General features: G+C 35.5%; 1 protein-coding gene across 1 annotated transcript; it reads left to right on the forward strand.

The window, feature by feature from the left end:
• Positions 1-392: 392 nt before the first annotated feature.
• Positions 393-19,126, forward strand: LOC112048427 (fatty acid synthase-like). The gene is made up of 36 exons (XM_052882874.1): positions 393-543; positions 1,346-1,538; positions 2,009-2,129; positions 2,221-2,424; positions 2,548-2,664; positions 4,087-4,268; positions 4,341-4,483; positions 4,683-4,886; positions 5,804-5,990; positions 7,090-7,252; positions 7,390-7,559; positions 7,645-7,796; positions 7,930-8,262; positions 8,483-8,667; positions 8,749-8,868; positions 9,515-9,624; positions 9,816-10,006; positions 10,167-10,321; positions 10,409-10,654; positions 10,798-10,885; positions 12,423-12,572; positions 12,640-12,755; positions 12,945-13,095; positions 13,178-13,349; positions 13,473-13,585; positions 13,938-14,102; positions 15,027-15,201; positions 15,294-15,543; positions 15,697-15,897; positions 15,989-16,094; positions 16,179-16,320; positions 16,469-16,625; positions 16,724-16,871; positions 17,916-18,092; positions 18,249-18,351; positions 18,431-19,126. Exons 1-36 carry the CDS (start codon positions 394-396, stop codon positions 19,024-19,026), a joined length of 6,336 nt encoding a protein of 2,111 aa, XP_052738834.1. The 5' UTR covers position 393; the 3' UTR covers positions 19,027-19,126.
• Positions 19,127-20,950: the final 1,824 nt, after the last annotated feature.

The raw sequence follows: 20,950 nt of genomic DNA on the forward strand, positions 1-20,950 counted from the left end.
CGATATTATTTTTTGCTTGTTAGTTTAGGTTATTTTTTGTGTTGGAAGTATGGACGGATCAGGCTGAAATTTGGCTTGCAGGTAGATGTTATGACGTAGGCATCCGCTAAGAAAGGGATTCAAAGGGAAATCAATTCAACCCCCAAGGGGATAAAATAGGGGATGAAAGTTTGTATGAAACTTTGTTAATTTTGCGGCGATTTGGCCGAAATTTGGAATGAAAAGAGATTTTACTCTAGATTAACATATAAGCTACTTTCATTCCGGCAAAATCCATGGTACCCGCGGTATTTGAGAAAACTTAATTTCTCGAGAATTTAATTTTTTCCTGGCAGATTTTTGGCGTCTGCTAGTCGAATATATATGTATAAAATATTGTGTGTTCTAGACAATATGGCGCCAACGTTCAATTTACCTTCGTTTTCGGATAAAGGAAGTGTGTTACATAATAAAAATGACGCAAGAGTCGTTATATCTGGGATGTCGGGTCTATATCCAGAGTCTTACAGCGTAAAGGATTTGGCCAATATTCTGTATAATAAGGTACGTAGCTAATCTAGAAATAGTATAATAAGAAACTTAAGATAACTTATTTTAATAGTTATACAAATCAAGCCTACGTAGAATGGTGGTAAGAACAGGTACTGGCTGCATTTCCGCACTGGACAGCTAATAAAATCATTTTAACAAAAACATTTAACCGACTTCAAAGATGTAGACTCTAACGTCGTACCTAGACGTACCGCCAAGCGATTTAGCGTTCCGGTACTATGTCGTGTAGAAGCCGAAAGGAGTGTGGATTTCATCCTACTACTAACAAGTTAGCAGATTGCAGTCAAGGGCTAACTTGTAGAGAATAAAAAAAATGTTATGTAGCTTCACAGCTTGCTGTCTAATAGGATTGGTAGGTACAGATACGGTGTCGAATGCTTTGGCCAGGTCTAAGTAAACACCAGCACATTTGCTTCCAGAGATTGTTAGGTACTAATTTATTTAGTTAGGGCTAACACTGCTTGTTCTATGGTTATTTATGAGCCTTTCCAGACTTTTTGATAAAACAATTAGTACTGAAATCCGTCAGTAGTTATATCATCTCTGCACCCATCCTCATATACCGAGGTTACAATGACTCTTTAAAATATTAAAGGGAAACAACTACGTTCAAAGTAGATCATAGACCTGGCACATTTTTGATGGATGTAACTGTGTTATTATAGTCTTTTTGACAAATGACATGGAAATATTATCCCCATAGATGATACAGTATATTATCCCACCCTGTGGCAGAGCTGTTTTTAAGTGATTTAGTATAGTTTCTTTTATTCAGTAAAAAAATTGTTCCTAGATCAACCCAATCAATAATACAAACGTCCGGTGGAAGTGTGAACATCCCGAGGTAGCGCAGTACACCGGCAAAATGCCAGGACTAAAACACTTCGATGCTCAGTTTTTCAAAGTTCATTACCGTCTTAGCAATAACATGGACGCTATGGGTCGCAAGTTGCTGGAACAGTCATATCAGGCAATTTACGATGCAGGTAAGATAATAATATTAGGTATCCTTGTTTAATAATCATCACTAGCCGGCGCCTCGCAGTTTTAACCGTGTAGTTCTCGCGGATAAAGTAAAGCTTATGACATGCACAAATATTGGGGCTTTCTAATGGTAAAAGGATGTTCAAATCGGTTCATTAGATCCAGAGATTACTTCCTGTTACCGTCAACAATACCACAAACTTTATCTCTATAATATTAGCATGTACCTATAGATTCACAGAACAGAGTCTAATGCTGATTGCTGAGTAGGTAGTGTATTTCCAACAAGAAAGCAAACGACTTTTGGAGGGAGGGGATGTTAGGGTGAATTTCATATAAATGATTTTTTTTTACACTTATTGTTTACAACAAAAATTCATAAATAAATATAAAAAAGAAATTACAACAGACATATTATATAACATTAGTATCTATTGAAGTATAGGTATACATTGATTTTATCTCTACACAGGTATTTGTCCAGAAGAACTTTCTGGAAAGAAAGTTGGTGTCTACGTTGGCAATTGTATGTCTGAAAGTGAAAAGGCTATTTTTTATGCCGCATATTCTAAGACAGGTTTTGGTATCGCAGGGTAGGTATATATTAGATTTCAATTTTTATCCAAAGAATTGCAATTTGCAGCACAATAGACATTAAAACAATTAAATTCTTGTTATTGGCAGAGGTAGTAAATCGATGTATGCAAACCGCATATCGTACTGGTTAAACGCCAAAGGTCCTTCTATGAGTATAGACGAGGGCTGCTGCAGCTCCACCGAAGCCTTGAACCAAGCTTACCTAGCCATCAAACACGGCGAGTGTGAAGCAGCCATTGTCGGAGGAAGTAGTCTTAGTTTGCATCCTCAGTCTGCTATTCATTATGGGAGGTACGAAAATTGTCTATTTTGCTTTTCAGATCCTTTAATTTTATTGATATAATGGAAAAGATTCAGGTATAACCAAGGTATAACTCAACTTTATAAGTTTTAATCAAAGCTTTTTTCTTTTAGAATCTTAAATTTAAGCATGGATGGTAAGACTAAATCCTTTGACACTGAAGCAGATGGGTGTGCTAAATCTGAAGCAATTAACGTCCTTTTTCTTCAAAAAGCTGAAAATGCATTAAGGTAACTTGTAATAATGAAGTACAAAAATATTACCTATGTAGAGATGTAAAGAAATACTAATAAAATAAAGACTTGTATGCTATACCGTAAAATTGTATCGTTAGATTAAAATCTATCTCGCGAGATTGTAAACTGTTGAAAAATTGTGAACCGCCACATACTCCAAAGAACTGGAACTTGAATGGCTCAGAAACCAGTGGTTAGGTTAGGTTTATGTATATATTTTTTATTAGTACGTTGTTCTTTACATTAAGACTTTTACGATTACTGATGTCCTATTAGTATTCAGCGAGAGGGCCACACCTGAATAACACATGCATAGGAAAAGGGAGAACGTATATGATTTTTATGCTGAACGTCATTATGATACTAGTGATGAGTTCCCCAAATGTGTCAATTCAGGCAAGGCTTAGAATTAGTAAAAACGATTCATATTCAGACGAAAAAAAAAAATAGTAAAAAAAACTCAACCGACTACAAAAACACGTACCGACTAAAGAAAAAAGTACAAGTTCCAACAAGTGTCCTTCGTCTTCAAAACCAGACCCCCAGTGACACCCATCTAGATGAAAAGTCAATACAAATTAATCAATCCCGATCACAAGGTAGCTACTGTAAACCGTTAAGGAGTTTCATTGCGTGTCCTTCGTCTCCATCATCAGACTCCTGATTTCCATCGATGTAAACTTTCAACTACCCCTAATCTACCCCTACCCAACCCCTACCCTACCCCTACCTACCCTACTCCTACCCTACCCTACCCTACCCCTACCCTACCCTACCCTACCCCTACCCTACCCATTAAGGCTGCACACGCGACGGAAGCTTAAGAAAAATATGACTTCTCCCGTTTTCTCAACATTTCCTATTGATTGTATTGTAGCGTGATGAAAAGTATACTATAACCTGCCCAGGAGTATTTAGAACAATTGTACCAAGTTCCGTTAAAATCCATAGAGATCTATAACGAACATACAGACAGAGGGCTTCCGTGGCGCAGTGGTATGCACGGTGGATTTACAAGACCGAGGTCCTGTGTTCGATCTCCAGCTGGGCCGATTGAGATTTTCTTAATTAGTTTAGTTCTGGCTGGTGGGAGTCTTAGGCCGTGGCTAGTTGCCACCCTATCGACAAAGACGTACCACCAAGCGATTTATCGTTACGGTACGATGTCGTGTAGAAACCGAAAGGAATGAGGATTTTCATCCTCCTAACAAGATTCCCATCCGCTTCCATCTTAGATTACATCACCACTTACCATCAGATGAGATTGTAATCATTTTTGGCATCAATATTGATCATTAATCACCCCCTAATAGTTATTTTGGAAATATATTTGATGTACAGAATTGACGTCTCTACTGATTTATTTTAAGACTAATTACTTTACGGTGACATATGCATGGTAAATTTTTATTGCAGAATTTACGCAGAAGTCGTACATGTAAAATGTACATATTTACCAAATACTCTTCATGAAACAAAAAGTCAAAAATTAGGTTTATATAGGGATCCTGACAACATGGCCAACGTTATAAGTACTTTCTATGATGAAGCAAATATATCGCCACTAGCTGTTGAATATGTCGAAGCTTGTGGTTCTGGTAATTAATTCGTTGAGTAATAAATAATTTTAAAGAGAGCTCAATATTTTAATACAATTCATTATATTTAAGCTACACCGGAAGTAGATAAAGCAGAACTTGAAGCCATCCAAAAAGTTTATTGTAATAACCGAAGGCAACCACTTTTAGTTGGCAGTGTTATGTCAAATATAGGTTATTGTGAAGCTGCATCGGGGATAGCTGCTATTACAAAGGTAAACCATTCTGGATTTGTTATTAATAGTGTATGGAAAGTAATTACAACAATACAGGGCATCCTAATGTGGAGATCACAGACTTATGTAAAATTATTTTATGTGTACTAGTGAATCAATAACTATTATATTACTTTAGTGAAAATTGTTTTTTTTTTAATTAAAAACATGGATACAATAAGTTATCTTAAATTAACAGGTTCTTATAGGATACCACTCTGGAAAGCTAGCAGGAAATTTAAATTGTGACTCGCCACGAAACGATGTAGCAGCTTTGCGAGATGGTCGTATGCGCATTCTAACTGATCATCACGGTTTTGACCGTTCCTACACAGCTGTCCATGGCATCTCACTTACTGGGGTTAATGCACATGTTCTTTTATATGGTCATCATAAAGCTACGGTATTTATTGAATTATTCTCTATTTTTATATACGACAAAACTGCCATAAAATATGCAAACTCAAACCATATATGTTGCGAAACTGGCACTAAGATAAAGAGGGACGAAAGAATCGAATACAGAACTTCCATTTTAAACTCCGACGTAAAAAAGAAGAGTGTTATAATTTTGACTTTTATGGCTTTGTACCTGTATCTGCAGGTTAGGGATGATGACAGTTTTTTAAATTGTATATAAATTAAGAGTATGCTAATAGTAAAGCAACTTTCTAAAAGGAACAGGGTATCTGTGATCATTACTATCGGAGCTACAGGGATTTAAAGGGTCAGATTTGCGGCGATGCCGCGGATCCCTGAAAAACGCTCCATACAAAATGGCACGAACTCATGACGTCGTAAGTAGTGTAATGGTCGTTAGATGTGTATGTGCGTTCAAACAAACTTACTAATATCTTTGTTATTTATGCGTTTATGTTTATAGTTCATATATTGAAAAATGTCACATTTAATGTAAAGATGCTAAAACTGTATGAATTTTCATCTAATTACGATAAAAGATTTTAAATAGAATTTGAAATTTTATAATCTCATTTATTTTGCAAATATTTAGACAATCTTTGCTTTTTATTTATAAATTAGTTAACATTGACCCCATTTACCCGAATGTATCATAAAAATCAGTATATTGAAACCTAGTCATCATCCCCATTGTAGCTGAAAGCTGACGTGATCTCAACTACGAGTGTACACAATGAAAATTCGATAAGACAATGCGACATGAAAAATGACTTTTCTAAATTTTTTTAACCGTAGTATAAAACATCTAGTAGAGTAAACGTTTTAAGGCAGGTTCGTCTTGTATCGACGTTATAGCTTACTTCATGTAATAATTAGTGATAATTTGTTTATATATTTTAGGACCCAAGACGTTACAAGACAGATATTCCTCATTTAGTATTGATATCTGGCAGACAGGAAACTTCCGTGAACAAAATACTTCTGGATCTAAAATCTCGCCCGGTTGATCCCGAGGAAATAGCTCTACTGCACAATATTCATAAAACAAGAATTTCTGGACATTTAGGAAGAGGATTTATACTTCTTGGTGAGGCAGTAATATTCAAGCAACAATCTTCAAATAGTATCTACTGAGATATGACTACTGAGTTAGACGATATACTTGTAGCGGCTGACTGCATTAGCTTTGCTTAGTGCTCCTGAATTGTCTCCTAAAGTAGGTTAGGCCTATTTCCACTCTCTCTTGAAAGAAGACTAAAACCGTAGAAACCTGCAGACGTCTAGATGTACCAAAAGCCCATGGACGTTATTACCTACTCCCTACGTTTACAAGTATAGTGGTTGATGGTGGCCATATGAACAAAAAAAATAATCAAATTAATTGAGAGGTATAGGGACTACTATTGCCAAAACACGTACACTATTCATACACTTTATTAAAGTACTTATGGTTTTACAAATAAAGAAACTGGGGTTGTTACATAGATTACGTAAATAGCGCACTCGACACGAGTGCGTCCGTTCGCTATTCAACGTTGTGGATAGGGATGAAACGATACGAGTAAATACAAGTACATACTCGATACTTTTGCGCCGATACCAAGTACTTTTAGTATCGATACTTTGAAATTAAGAATCGAGTGGGTATCGGTCAAAAGTACTCATATCAGTAAACCAATGTCATTATTTTGTTTTAACATTGATAATTGAAAATTGCATATTTTAAATTGAAATTATTGAAGGCATCCTAGCCTTAGTTTTGTTTGTGTAGTTGGCAAGCTTGTTTGTCTATGCCACTTCGCTTAAATTTAACTCGGAAACGTTTGGAAAAATTAATATTTTTGGGAAGCACTACAAAGACAGGCTTTTTCATAAATGTACTTAGCAATAAAGAATACCTAGTACATGTTACGGTTTTTACTCAAAAATTTCCAAAAACGATTCGATACGAGTAAGTATCGATACTTTTCAACTGATACCGAGTAAGAGTCGATACTTGACGACCGATGCAGTATCGAGTAAAAGTATCGATACCTCAATGGTATCGTTTCATCCCTAGTTGTGGACGACTAACAACCACAGACCACAAATGAAGCTAACAACTATATCTATGCGCGGCGCGCGGGCGCTGCGGCTTATAGTGTTGGGAAACGTTTATAGTGATGCGCTATAGAGGTATTTTTCAGACAAAAGTGAAAAGGACGAAACCATTTGTGTGCACGAAGAGTCAAATTACTTTGACGACATCAAGCGGCCGCTGTGGTTCGTATACAGCGGCATGGGCTCCCAGTGGGCCGGCATGGGGGCACAGCTCATGAGGATTCCGATATTTGCCGCTGCTATTGAAAAGTAAGATTAATTTTTCTATCTACTGCTCTAAATAGATTTCAATAACTAAATGGCTGATGGTCAAAGAAGATTGATGAATACTGTTGATAAAAATGTGCATAATATTAAATAAATTTATCTTTTGTCTAAAATAATAGGTGTCGTCATGTATTGGAACCTAAAGGACTGGACATTGTGCATATAATTACATCTCCAGATAAAACCATATTTGACAATATTCTTAATTCTTTCGTTGGAATTGCTGCAATACAAATTGGTCTTACCGATGTATTACGGGCTATGGAAATAAGTCCTGACAAAATTATCGGTAATCACAACATTAAATGAAACTTTTGTCTTACACAGCGGCAGATACTTTATGTTTCCCTTCATAATTTCATGTTTATTTACAGGTCACAGTGTGGGTGAACTAGGCTGTGCGTACGCAGACGGTTGTTTGACAGCCGAGGAAATGATACTGTCTGCATACAGCCGCGGTCTAGTCTCTGTGCAGACTCCGTTCATTCGTGGATCAATGGCAGCCGTTGGACTTGGTTTCGAACGGGTAGCAAATTATATTATATTTTTGACAATATTTTAATAACGCGTATTTTAAGTAGCATTGCAAAGCATTTTGGGGGACTAATAATACTGGAGAAGCTAGTGTATTACTAAAATTGATTATCACGGTCTTACAGATGTCTAAAATGGTTCCACCTGAGATTGAAATAGCTTGCCACAACGGCCCCAACTCTAGCACAATTTCCGGTCCCGCCGATATCATGAAAGAATTCGTGGCTCAACTTACTGCGAAGAAAATATTTGCGAAGGAAGTGCCATGCTCAAACATTGCATATCACTCGCGATACATCGCTGAGGCAGGTCCAGCTCTGCTCAAATATTTGGGTGAAGTGATCACGTCCCCAAAAGTTCGCAGTAGACGCTGGGTTTCAACGTCAGTGCCACAAGAAAAATGGAATGATCCCATCGCAAAATATTCATCCGCAGAATATCATACGAATAACTTACTTGTGAGTATAATATATTATTTTGTACTTTGCAAGGTGATATTCATGATATCCATGTCAAGCAACAGATAGGCATTGAGTTTGAGCGCCTTTAGAGCTTGTCATTAATATAAAGAACTGCATTGAGATGGATCTATTCAAATAATCCATTAAAAATACCAAATAGCTTTTGTAGAGCAATATACATCATCATTATAACGTGTTTAAAAAATATTTGTTGTAGAATTCAGTGCTTTTTGAGGAAACATCGAGGCTTATCCCACCAAATGCGGTAGTAGTAGAAATTGCTCCTCATGGCCTTTTGCAAGCTATCCTCAAGCGTTCTCTGCCTGAATCCTGCAAGCACGTACCATTGACAAGACGTGGTCATCCAAATAATGCAGTTTTCTTGCTGGAAGCTCTCGGAAAGTAAATATTTTAAAATTAAAGTTATTTATAAAAATTAAATAATTACCAGAGTATGTACCTCTCTGTTCACAATTCTTATAGTCTCTTCATGGTGGGATACAATCCGAAAGTGCAAGCCATATACCCGAAAGTAGAATTTCCAGTTTCTACTACAACGCCAATGTTGTCACATTTAGTGGAATGGGCGCATCACGAAATATGGTATGTTCATTTATCATTTATACATCTTTGATTTTACTAAGAGTCAGTTCAAGGATTCTCAGCGACCGAGAAAAATTAATAGTTTTGCGGTTTTGCGTAATGTAACTCGTTTGGATTTTGAATTAAATTTTAAGAAACTACTATGGAATAAAGCATAAAGCAATAAAATTGCTGAGTTTTATAAAATAAAAATATGTAAGTTATTGTAAACGGCGTTTTAAAGGCCACATTATACATATAAGCTACTATGTGCACGTCCAATGGGACGTCCATCGGTTAACAATGATGAAGAGACCTTAATGAAAGCGGTCTCAATAAGAAACTCACTACCGAGCATTAATAAAGAACCATGCTAAACCGTATTAATGAAGTAATAGATCAAGAAACAACAAACGAGCTTGTTAACATAACATATTTTTTTGTAATTTTGAAATAAATAGTTTTCGAGTTAATCAAGGAAATAGACCATTCGCCCCCCTTTTCTCCGTAACTACCAAACCTAAAACTTTGAAAAAAAATATTGACGTTAGTTTTCTACTTGATAATTTCTGGCAAACTTTGAAACTTGCTAACTAAACCTGTGATTATTATGTTCTATTATATTTAATAAGTCATTCAAACATTTATAACATTACTATTATTTTAGGAATGTACCATTATTTGTGTCAGAAGAAAGCAAAGGTGCATCTTCCTGCAATCATATTATATCGATCCATGATGACAGTCACGATTACTTAAAAGGTCATGTTGTTAGAGGTAGGAAGCGATATTTTATATAAGCACAAAATCAAAACTTTTTCTGCTTTTACTCCTACAAAAATAATAATATTTGTATCTCTTTCTCGTTTTTCAGCACAAGCACATAATAGTGTTTTGAAACCGCTTAAAAGCAATTTACCAATAACACAATTATTTGAATGATTTTTTTAACGAATGCATGATTTCAGGAAAAATCTTATACCCATTCGCTGCTGCGTTAGTAACTGTTTGGGATACATTAGCCATGGTGTTGTCAGTTCCAAAAAAACAACTTTCAGTCAAGTTTGATCATGTACACCTTTACTTACAACCTGTGCTTCAGGACCGTGAACCATTGCGACTATATGTAACTATACAAAGAGGCAGAGGCTATTTCGAGGTACCTACATCATATAGCCCAATTTGGTACAAAAAAAACTGAGGTTTCTAAAAAAGTTTTCAAATAAGTATTAGTGGTTCTGTGTTACAATTTTGCTAACTAAACCTGTCAGTTTGAATGATCATAACAAAAAATACATCGTTTTCAATAATATTTTAAGGTTTTGAATGACAACGTCAAGATCGCAACTGGTTTTATTACCAGTGAAATTAAAGAATTTATAAATGCGAAAGATAAATTGGAATTAGTGGAAAACTTGGAGCTAAAATCAGAAGAAATTTACGAATTATTATTCGCTAGAGACTATAACTATACGTAAGTTTAGAAAATGTTTATAATAAAAAATAATTTAAACAATAATGCTCCAAATACTGTCAGTTTAATCATATTCATTATTTTTAGGGATGAGTTCCGTAGTATTTGTAAAGCTAAATTGTCACTAACAGAAGCTCACCTACTGTGGCAAAACAATTGGGTGACGCTTATTGATGGTATGATCCAACTCAATGCACTTAGGCGTCATCACGATAGTGTATCGCAACCAAATTTTATAAGAAAAATGGTCATCGATGTTAAAAATCATTTAACAGCAGTAGATGATGCAAATGTTATATTGGTTAAACTTTGTGAAGTGATGGATACTACCAGGTATTTCCAGAATTTAATTGCTTTTGTATTTAATTCCCAACTATTTATAGGAAATTAATTATTATTTAGGACCGTAGCAATTACTCATTAATTAGTTATTGCTATTAGTATTTTTTTTATTTTAATATATATTACATTTTTAGATGTGGAGGGGTCATTATTGAAAACATTAAATTCCACGACATGCCTTCACTAAACGAAGGACAGATTGCTTTAAAAACTGATATCAATGTAAGTACTCACAATAATTGACTTTTTTATAACGTAGCAATCAAAATTATTTTATTTAGAAAGAAATTTTAACTGATACATTATAAATAAATTATACATTTTATACATATACCTAATCTACCTATTTAGTAATTTCGCAATCTAGTACCTAGCAGAGCACTTGATAAACGTTGTCTATACTAATATTCTATGGAGGTAAAGATTGTGATGTTGTTGGGGGTAATCTGTAGATTCAAATCAACCGATTTTGAAATTTCTTTTACCTCTAGAAAGTCACGTTATTTGTAAGTGTCCTAGGCTATATTTTTTCCCCTTATTATCGCGGGAACTGGATCAACGCGGGTGAAACGTCGTCTAGTAATTAATAGTGTGGTAATCAATGGTGACCTCTGTATTCCATTGTAAATCGTTTTTTAAAAATTGATTCAATAATTATTATTTCATTTCGATAGAGGCATTTAATTTGTTTGTATTACATTGAGTTCTTATATCAAAGCCAGGTTTAGATAAGCTTCCTTATTATTAAATTAATAAGTTTTATTCTTTTGGGGAGTTATGGTAAAGGTATGTATGTTAATTAATTAATTATCGTACGTATCGCACATTTATGCGGTCCGTTACATCTATGTAACGTATCTATTTACTTAAATAGAGTAAAGTAAGTCTTAAGTAGACATCTAAAAATTTTAATAAAAAAAATTCAACCGACTTCCAACTCGAAAATTAACCCAAACTAAAAAGCAAAAAATAACATCTTACCTATATGCTACCTTTGCTTTTTAGTTTAGGTTAATTTTTGAGTTGGAAGTCGGTTGAATTTTTTTTATTAAAATTTTTATTTTTAAATTTTTAGTGTTAGCACACCTACTGAGTGTGAACACAAATGAAACGTTATTTTCTTATAATAAGTATCTAAGTCCTATAATCCCAATTTTAATTTTATAATACTACCTTAAGTCATATACAAAATTTCACTGCCCCTTTATCCACACGTAATATGAATATTGAGAAAAACGTGAATGGTGACTGTCCCCCGTCTTCATCACCAGACCCCCTATGCAGTCACAATCCATATGGTTGGAAAGTTCTCATCAATCAAGTCCAAACACAAGGTAGCTACTGTGAACCGTCGAGGAGTTCCCTTAACTCTCCTTCATCTTCGTCACCAGACCCCTAATACAGTCACAACCTATCCAGGTGGAAAGTTCTCATCAATACAAAATTATCAAGTCAAAACATAAGGTACACAAATGACGGAATTATCGCTGGACATACAAATAAAAAAAAAAAAAAAACATACATACAGCCGAACGTAGAACCTTCTCCTTTTTGGAAGTCGGTTAAAAATGTGTCACTTCGGTTTTACTAGCTACTTGAAATCAAGTGTTTTATTATTATCTTAGATTTAATTATGATGCTCTTGATTCAATGATTGTATCATTAATCTTGATGCATAATTTAGTAGAAAATCTTTATGGATATTATTTTAATTACTGTAAGATGATTCAATAATTTTGAAGTCGAATAACTGTTTTAGGTTATTCGGAGTGGTAAATATTTTAAACCAATTCAAGAAAATATATCGGAAGAAAATAGAATAGCTCTAGAAATTACACGTTTTGGTGATATTGACTTTACAAAATGGATAGAAGTAACAAAATCAAATCATCAAGGAATTTCAGTGAAGGTATGTACATCAAATTATAGGACTAAATAAAAAAGTTGCTTATTTATCTATCACATAAATATTTTAGGTGCAATACGCAGGCTTAAGCGATGCTTACATAAAGAAAGTATTTGGAGTGGCCACAAAAGAAAGCATCGATATTAAGAAAGTGATCGAATATGACTTCAGTGGTGTTACAAATAGGTATGTATTTTTCAAGTAATAAAATGTCCGAAACAAGTCTATTAATATTCTGTACAAGTAAAAAATTTGGTCATTGTTTTTCTCTAAGAAAGAAAACAGAAACAGAAAGAGAACAGTCTAATCTGAACACACAGAATACATAATTGCAGCATCCACACCACTGATTCAATTCTAAATGAAATTTTTCAGGAAAGAACGCGTGATGGGTATCGTCCAAGATGAATCAATAAGCACGCACATCCAAGCAAAGCCTGAATTGCTGTGGCCCGTACCTGAATATTGGACTTTAGAGGAAGCAGCTACTGTTCCATTAGCCTACTGCTTGGCATTCTACTGTCTTGTAATTACATGTTAATTGTTTATTGATTTTTGTTAAATTAGAAGTTAGTTTGAATTTCAATTTTAATTTAATGACTTTACAGTGCATCAAAGCTAGGTTCTACCATGGCATCAGCATTCTCGTGCACGACGGATCAGGAGCTTTAGGTCAAGCGATCATATCTATTGCACTCGCACACGACTGTGACGTTTATACCACAGTGAGCAGTATCAAGAAAAAAAGATTTTTGCTCAATTTGTTTCCAGAACTAAAAGGTACGAATAATGTCTGTTTACATCATCCATTTACAATTATAATGGTTTCATGGCCGAGTGTTAGTGACATTATCATTATTTTAATAATTACCTATGTATACGAGTATCATAAAACTTTTTCAGAGGATCATATCGGCTGTTCCCTGAACAACAGTTTTACGGATATGGTTCTTAATGGTACAAAACGCGGAGGGTGTGACATTGTTATAATCTCTTTAAAAGGACTCCTACGAGATGTAAGACCAATTTTTTGTAGTTTTCTGACAGATATATTGTTTTACAAATTGCAAGCCTACATCATATCTAGCCGAATTATAAAGTTATTTTTCTTTACGTTTCTTTAGGCATTTTATGGTTAAGAAACCGTGATCATTTTGAGGCGATTATTTATTGTTGGGACTTTAGCCAAATATTAATTGATAGGATAAACTCAAAACAAAACTTTATCGTACCGATTCCCTACCCTAGCACAAGCTATTTTCTTAGTTGGAGGGGAACCGGCAAGTTGAAAGTTTATCACATTTAAAGGCGTGATTACTATTCTTATATATAAATATCAAATATATATTATTGTTAAATTACTTACAGGCATCCATAAAATGTTGTAAATTATCTGGATACGCTATTGATACTTCGCTTATACTGGACGATGAGGATTATATGTTTGGACTGTATCATCTAACTAAATCTATCACTTACAATACACTGCAGTTTTCCTCAGTATTTGATATTAAAAACACAGAAGATTTGAAAGTAAGTAAACAAAACGTTTATACTAAACACAAGGTGTCTTTTGATTTGGAATAAAATGAAGATGATATTTTAAAAATAATTAAGTTCCGCTCGCAAGCATCATATAACATTATAATATTATAAGCTCGTATAACATTATACGTAACAAACAGAAATAATGTGGACCATGAGAAAGCTTTTGACATCATTCACACCTGGGCTCTTATTGGCCATGTATGATTCGATTTGCGATACTTTAAGTGCTAAAATGCTTTTACAAGGTGCGTCTGCAACACCGATCTAATTATTTATTTGGCTAGAAACAGCTTCCAGAAGAAGATCGTTCGGAGAATACAGTTGGGGTGGGCACTATTTGGTAAATTTCGCAGGGTCTTCGCGTCGCCTACGAGTATACCACATGTTTAAAGACGAAAGTCTTTGACCAGTGCGTCCTACCTGCCATAACTTACGGTGCCGAAACATGGACACTGACAGCGAAGGTAGTTCACAATCTCGAAGTCGCTCAGCATACTATGGAGGGAGCTATGCTTGGAATCTCTTTGAGGGATAAAATCCGGAACGAAGTAATTTAATTAATTAATTAGATTAATCATTCATTCGTTCTAACGAAAGAAACCAACACAGCTCTCAGCATTGGTGATATATTATATACGACAGACATGAGCAGCCCACTGACAGTCTGGTCTGGTCTGGGCTGGTCATGTCTGTCGAACGACCGATGGTCGTTGTAGTGGGCACCCCCCCACCCCTCTCTAGATGGAGCGACGACCTCCGGAAGGCGGCTGGTATCGATTGGATGCAAACAGCCAAAAATAGAGCGGACTGGCGCTGCTTAAAAGAGGTCTATGTCCAGCAGTGGATGCAGGATGGCTGATGATAAAACAGAAATATAAATTACTTATTTGATTTCGTACTTTGATACAGAGACTACAATTGATGGTGAGCGAAGGAATCGCTCGCGGCTACGTGCTTCCGCTCTCTCGGGTGGTGTACGCGGCGGAAGATGCCTCACGAGCTCTGCAGCTGCAAGCGAGCTGCAGACATGTTGGCCGAGTGCTACTACATTTAGAACAAGATATCTCCTGCACTCAGAATAGGTAAAATGTACACATTAAGTATGTAAGTATCTGCTTTTCCGCATTATTTTTTACCACATTTCATCACTTTTGATTTCAATTGATTGATGTCAAGTTCGTGCCGGTTGTACTTCAACCATCGAACAAGCTAAAGGTAAAAATAATTTAAAGATAGACAGACGAATGTCGATTATGATCGATAGATTCTGTTCTAGAATAAGCTGCTCACCTGATCGACTACATATATTGTTATCTGAGAATGCTGTTATGGGGATGCAATTAGTGGAAAGATTAGTAAAACGAGGAGGAAGAAGATTCTTGCTATGTTTCACAAAAAAATCAAGGAGCCTTTTATATAAAATCAGGTACGCAATATCAAAATATACCCTGCAAACTGCTCGTCAAAAATTCGACATACCTACGAACTTAGTATTTAAATTGTGACTTTAAATGATCAAATAGTGGCCGGTATGACGACCACTATTTGATCATTTAAAACTATAATTATGGATTTTCAGGTCCTGGGAAAATCAAGGAGTTCAATTTAAAATTTCTTATGGAAACTTGTGGAATGAAGATGTTTTTGATTTACTAAACGATAAAATCGAAAACGTTGAAGGAATATATTGTATTATGAATTCTGATTCAGAAATTGGAAACAATAATAAACAGTTGGAACATCTGAATCTAGCCATACGAAGATTGAATTGGCCCATAAAGTACATATGCAGAGTCACTATGAATAACTTTGAGTTGTGTTATAATAAATGCTCGTAGTACTAATTTTGTGTATGTGACTAATTTTTTCAGGTACTTCGCAGTGATTGATTCCAAAGGTGGTATTAGCAACAATTTAATAAAACTAACAGAACCACACGATGAATTCATAACAATCAAATTGCCATCTTTAGAAGTCGTAAGTTTTTTTTAAATCCTGTTTCTATGAATACAACTTATTACGAGAGTTTAGTTATTTACCTATTTGACCTTCATTTTACAGGTTGAAAACAATAGATATTTTCCAGTCAGTAATGTTATTGATGCTATAGAAAAAGCTATATGTAACAAACAACCTCTCTTAGCTGTGTATCATACACAAAATTCTTTTGGCAACTTGGTAGAAGAGTTAGCTAATTTAGCAGGTACTTAATATTTTTTGTCTCTTTTATTCTATAAATACACTTGCTTGCACTCTGGCTATGACTGAGAAATCTTATGAAAATCGCAATAACTTTTTTGATATTTTGCAGTAAATCTAGATCTTAAGATCTTTCTAAAATTGTTTTTTAGATTTTTCAACCTTTGATGGGCCGTCTTCATTGCAAGATGTGACACTTGAAGAACTGGGAATGGATCCATCAAAATCTCATATTGTCAGAGCTTATTTGCGGGATCTTCACAATGTTTCACTGGACGAAAGCGATATACCATCGTTAACAATAAAAAAGTAAGTACTTGCTTGTGACAAGTGTTGCAAAAACACATGATGTATCACTTACTTTATTAGATAAATGTGTGAAAATTATAGCCTGACATAACTTGCAGGATAGGGGAGTTAGCTGGTAACGAAGAAAAAGAAGTGTTTATTGAAACTGAGGATTTGAAAACATTCTTAACTCACATTGATTCAGATGAACTCCTGGCTACAACAGAAATAGTATTTTTACCGACACTAGCCACAAGTTCTGCCACGGTAAGAAGTTTTTTATTCACAGAAAATAAAATAGAGAAGCTAAGACCCAATGTTTTGTTTAATTTACTCTTCATTGAATATAACTAATATTTATTGCTTCATTAATTATAGTAATTCAATCCATAATTGGAGTTGATTGTTGTAGTCAAGCGTCAATAAGGCTGAAACGTATTTTTGAATGATGTAATTTGTTTAAATTATTTAACAATGTAAAATGATGATAAAATGGAACGAGCAATGTAAGGGGTATCTCTGCGTGATTGAATCAGAAATGAGGAGATCCGCAGAAGAACCAAAGTCACCGACATAGCTCAACTAGATGCGAAGCTGAAGTGGCAATGGGCGGGGCACATAGTTCGAAAGGCCGGTGGACGTTGGGGTCTCAAAGTGCTGGAATGGTGACCCCGCACTAGTAAGCGCAGTGCGCCCACACTCCCATCCCAGGTCCCACCAGGTGGACTGACGACATGAAGCTCAGTATCGTGATGTTTGGAAGTCCCTACAAAAGGCCTATGTCCTGCAGTGGACGTCCATCGACGGATATGATGATGATGACGATGACGATGACGATGACGATGGCGATGGCGCTGGCGATGGCGATGGCGATGGCGATGGCGATGGCGATGGCGATGGCGATGGCGATGGCGATGGCGATGGCGATGGCGATGGCGATGGCGATGGCGATGGCGATGGCGATGGCGATGGCGATGGCGATGGCGATGGCGATGGCGATGATGATGATAAAATAAATATAACCCTTTATTTAATGATAGATTTAGTGGGAAATTGCACTTAACAGTAATAAACAGGTCCTAAAATATTTCATTCAAATGTAGTTCATTCATATTCAAATGTAACCTATTAAGATATAAGTAAGTAAGTTAATGAATTGATAAAACGTGTCTAACTATATTTTCTTTACATATTCAGTTTCAATAAGGATGAATCAATATTCTATAAGCAAGTGTGAAATACTAATATTTCTCACTTTCGTTTACGAAATATTTGTTAGAAATAAAAAGAAATCTTTATGAAATGTTTCAGAGAGCTGATGAATTTGACGTAAAAGAAACATATCTGTGCATAGTACCGGGCGTAGAAGGGTTACACGTGCGATTCCGTGAACTATGCGAGCGGATCAAGGTACCTGCACTAGTGTTGCAGCCAGGCGTTGATAAGCCGCAGGAGACTATACAAGAAATAGCACAAAGATATACTAAGGTAGTTCTTTGTATACCATTTTTAGATATATGATCTGAATCATATACCATATTTAGATGATTTTACCATAATCATATCCAGTTATTATTTCGGCAGTATGTTCTTCGTGGGCAATGTTTATTATTATTTCAATAACATTTCTACTTATTTTTTTAGATTCTTCTGAAAAAGACTCAATTAAAAAAGCGCTTTTATTTTCTTGGATATGAAAGTGGAGTTTTAGTTGCCTTAGAAATGGCAGCGATTCTCGAAGACAGTGGTAAGGTTTCACACTCAAGAAAATTAATAAACGTGATTTGATTTAAAACGAAGATTAATATAAAATATTTTATCTACAGGGTTAAATGGCACGATCTTCTGCATCGGTGGTGCACCGCAAGAAGTTCTCGAAAAGTTTGATGAAAAATTAGCTAAATTCGAAACAGAAGAATCATTGCAGTCAGCAGTAGCTAGCCATATGTTTAAGTTATTGGTCAATGGCGATAGCCCCGAGAACCTAGATATTGATCTGAAAAGCATTCCTACTTGGAAGGAGAAAGTATCGTTCTGCGTGCAGATGCTGTTGGGGCGAATTGATCATTCTATTCAGTATGCAAAAGAAATCATTGAAGCCGTATATGAAAGAATAGTACAAGTGCGACGTTATCAGTCACAGCCACGTCCACTTCGCTCCCTCCTCGTTACAATTCGGCCCTGGACATCTACGACGAATAACGTTAAGTTTCATTCTTTGCAAAGTCATTCGCAACAAAAAGTCGTAGAGTACCAGTTGCAAGTTCCTCTGGCGTATGCCGCACAAGACATGCGCTGTGCTGCCATTGTGAACCGTCATTTAGACCAAGATATTCTTGAGGGATTCGATAAGAAAAATTTATGCGAAACTTACCAAACAAAAGCTGATTCATTTGTATTTATTGAATCAATGTTGGTTTGATTCTCTGATCGCATTATTCATTATTATGTGTTATAAACTTTATGTGATAAAATATTAAAAACATTTTATGTGTGGGCATCTTGAGTATTATTATGCCAAAATTAAATGTAAAGCGCCGTTTAAAAGTGTACTACCACTGAAATAAAACACAATTTACCTAAAAAATCCGACTGCCTAAAAAAATCAAGTTTAAAAACTATGACCCGGCTACATTCAAAAAGAGTCTAAAAAGGACGAAACAAGAAAATAATTCAGATAGAAATCGAGAAATGCATAGGTACAAAAGTGGCCAAGGTGGTGGACGTGGTCGGACTGATATCCCACCATGTGTTCCAGGCAATATCACAGAAGGCAGGTGCCGACCACGTCTCTACCTTGACCATTACTTGACTAAAAAATACTGAGCAATTTGGTCATCCCGGTAACTATTTTTTAGTACAAGTTAAGTGGGTGCGACTGTATTTTATAATTTACAATTCTACCTTCTGATCATCAGTTTTTTCTGATCGCCAACTAGCTAGAGTATATGCGTAACAAAAAAGTTTTTAAAAAGCAAGTTAGGACAGTTTACCCTTTAACAAGAGGGAATGAAACGGCGGACATATTATCTGTGGACGCATTACGCACATGTGCCGTAATGTAAAGAAAAATGCACATGTGCCTTATTGTAATATAAAACCTTTATCATCCGTCTAAAAACGAACGTTTCTTTTTTAAATCTTAGCAAAGAGTTTTTATGTCAGAAAAGTGCTCAACATGTTACGAATAAAATTTTAAATTCTTTAATTTTAAGAATATTGACAATAAATGACAACAATAAATCTGTAATATAAACACAAAAATATTAATTTACTTTATTAGTAATACTGGCTGTTTTGGTGCATTTGCCGAAAAAAAACGCACGCACTTTGCTATCTGTGCAAAAAATTACAATGTTCTGTTTTCCGATAACATCAAAATGTCATCAAAATATTATATGGAAAACAGGGCAAAGATGGAAATTTATTTTTTGAAAGTGTGTTCAAAAAGTGTGTTTCCTTGCAAACGTGTAATAAAACGTCGTATGACATACGTGCGCTTTGATAATTACAGCCTCTGCTTCCTTACTATAGCTCTCGATCGCCTATTCGCCTCGGCTTTCAACTTACCGCACTTATATCATAATGTACTTTTACATCATGTAAAAAAAAATATACGCGTTAGATTAAGAACTTTCTCCTTTTTTTCGTAGGCTGAAAATGTCCATCTATCAGATTACGACTTTCTAATACTGTTGGGAGAATATCGTCGGAAAAAATGTGCTCCTTTATAACATGGCTTTGTTTTAGATCAGAACGGGTGTCCAGGGTTGCTATTGCAGAGGTTCTCAAACTTGTTTTTCTCATAGACCACCTTCAAAAATTTGCTGGTTTCGGTGGTACCCTGCTACATTTTTACATAAAATCTTGCCTTCCGAATCGGTGATAGTCAGAACAAATGGACAGACTTGACGTTTCAAGAATTGTAAACTAAACTTAGTTTGAAACAAAATTTAGAATTTTTAAATTTGTAAAACATTCATATTTTAGATCTAAGTATATGGAAATTTGCGTAGCGGCTGAGAATGAGAATTTTTGAGAATTATTTTATTTAGTAAACTCCGCAACAACCCCCGAGGAGTCTCGTCGTGTCGTCGTGGACACGACAAGGAGTCGTGGACCCCTGGGCATCAATGCTCTAGTGTGATATTGCCAGGTTTGGCTGGGCGGGGAGAATAACTTGAGCGAAGGACAGTCCATCGGTCACGAGTACGGGACTTCGCTCAAAGTTATTCTCTACCACTCGAGGGATTATTGGTAACATTCCTGGTGAGAATTGTTGGACCCGAAAGGCTTTCATTCAATAATTGAGTTTTGCTCTTTAAATCCGCTTCTGATGTCAACAC

Source organism: Bicyclus anynana, chromosome 8, assembly GCF_947172395.1.
Source record: "Bicyclus anynana chromosome 8, ilBicAnyn1.1, whole genome shotgun sequence".
In the NCBI taxonomy this organism is placed as follows: domain Eukaryota; kingdom Metazoa; phylum Arthropoda; class Insecta; order Lepidoptera; family Nymphalidae; genus Bicyclus; species Bicyclus anynana.

Excerpts from the sequence above, each read along its gene's own strand:
- LOC112048427 (XM_052882874.1), top strand. The coding sequence starts at position 394 with ATGGCGCCAACGTTCAATTTACCTTCGTTTTCGGATAAAGGAAGTGTG. Across the intron at positions 544-1,345 it reads CCAATATTCTGTATAATAAG|ATCAACCCAATCAATAATAC; the intron begins GTACGTAGCTAA and ends AATTGTTCCTAG. Across the intron at positions 16,321-16,468 it reads AGAGTTAGCTAATTTAGCAG|ATTTTTCAACCTTTGATGGG; the intron begins GTACTTAATATT and ends ATTGTTTTTTAG.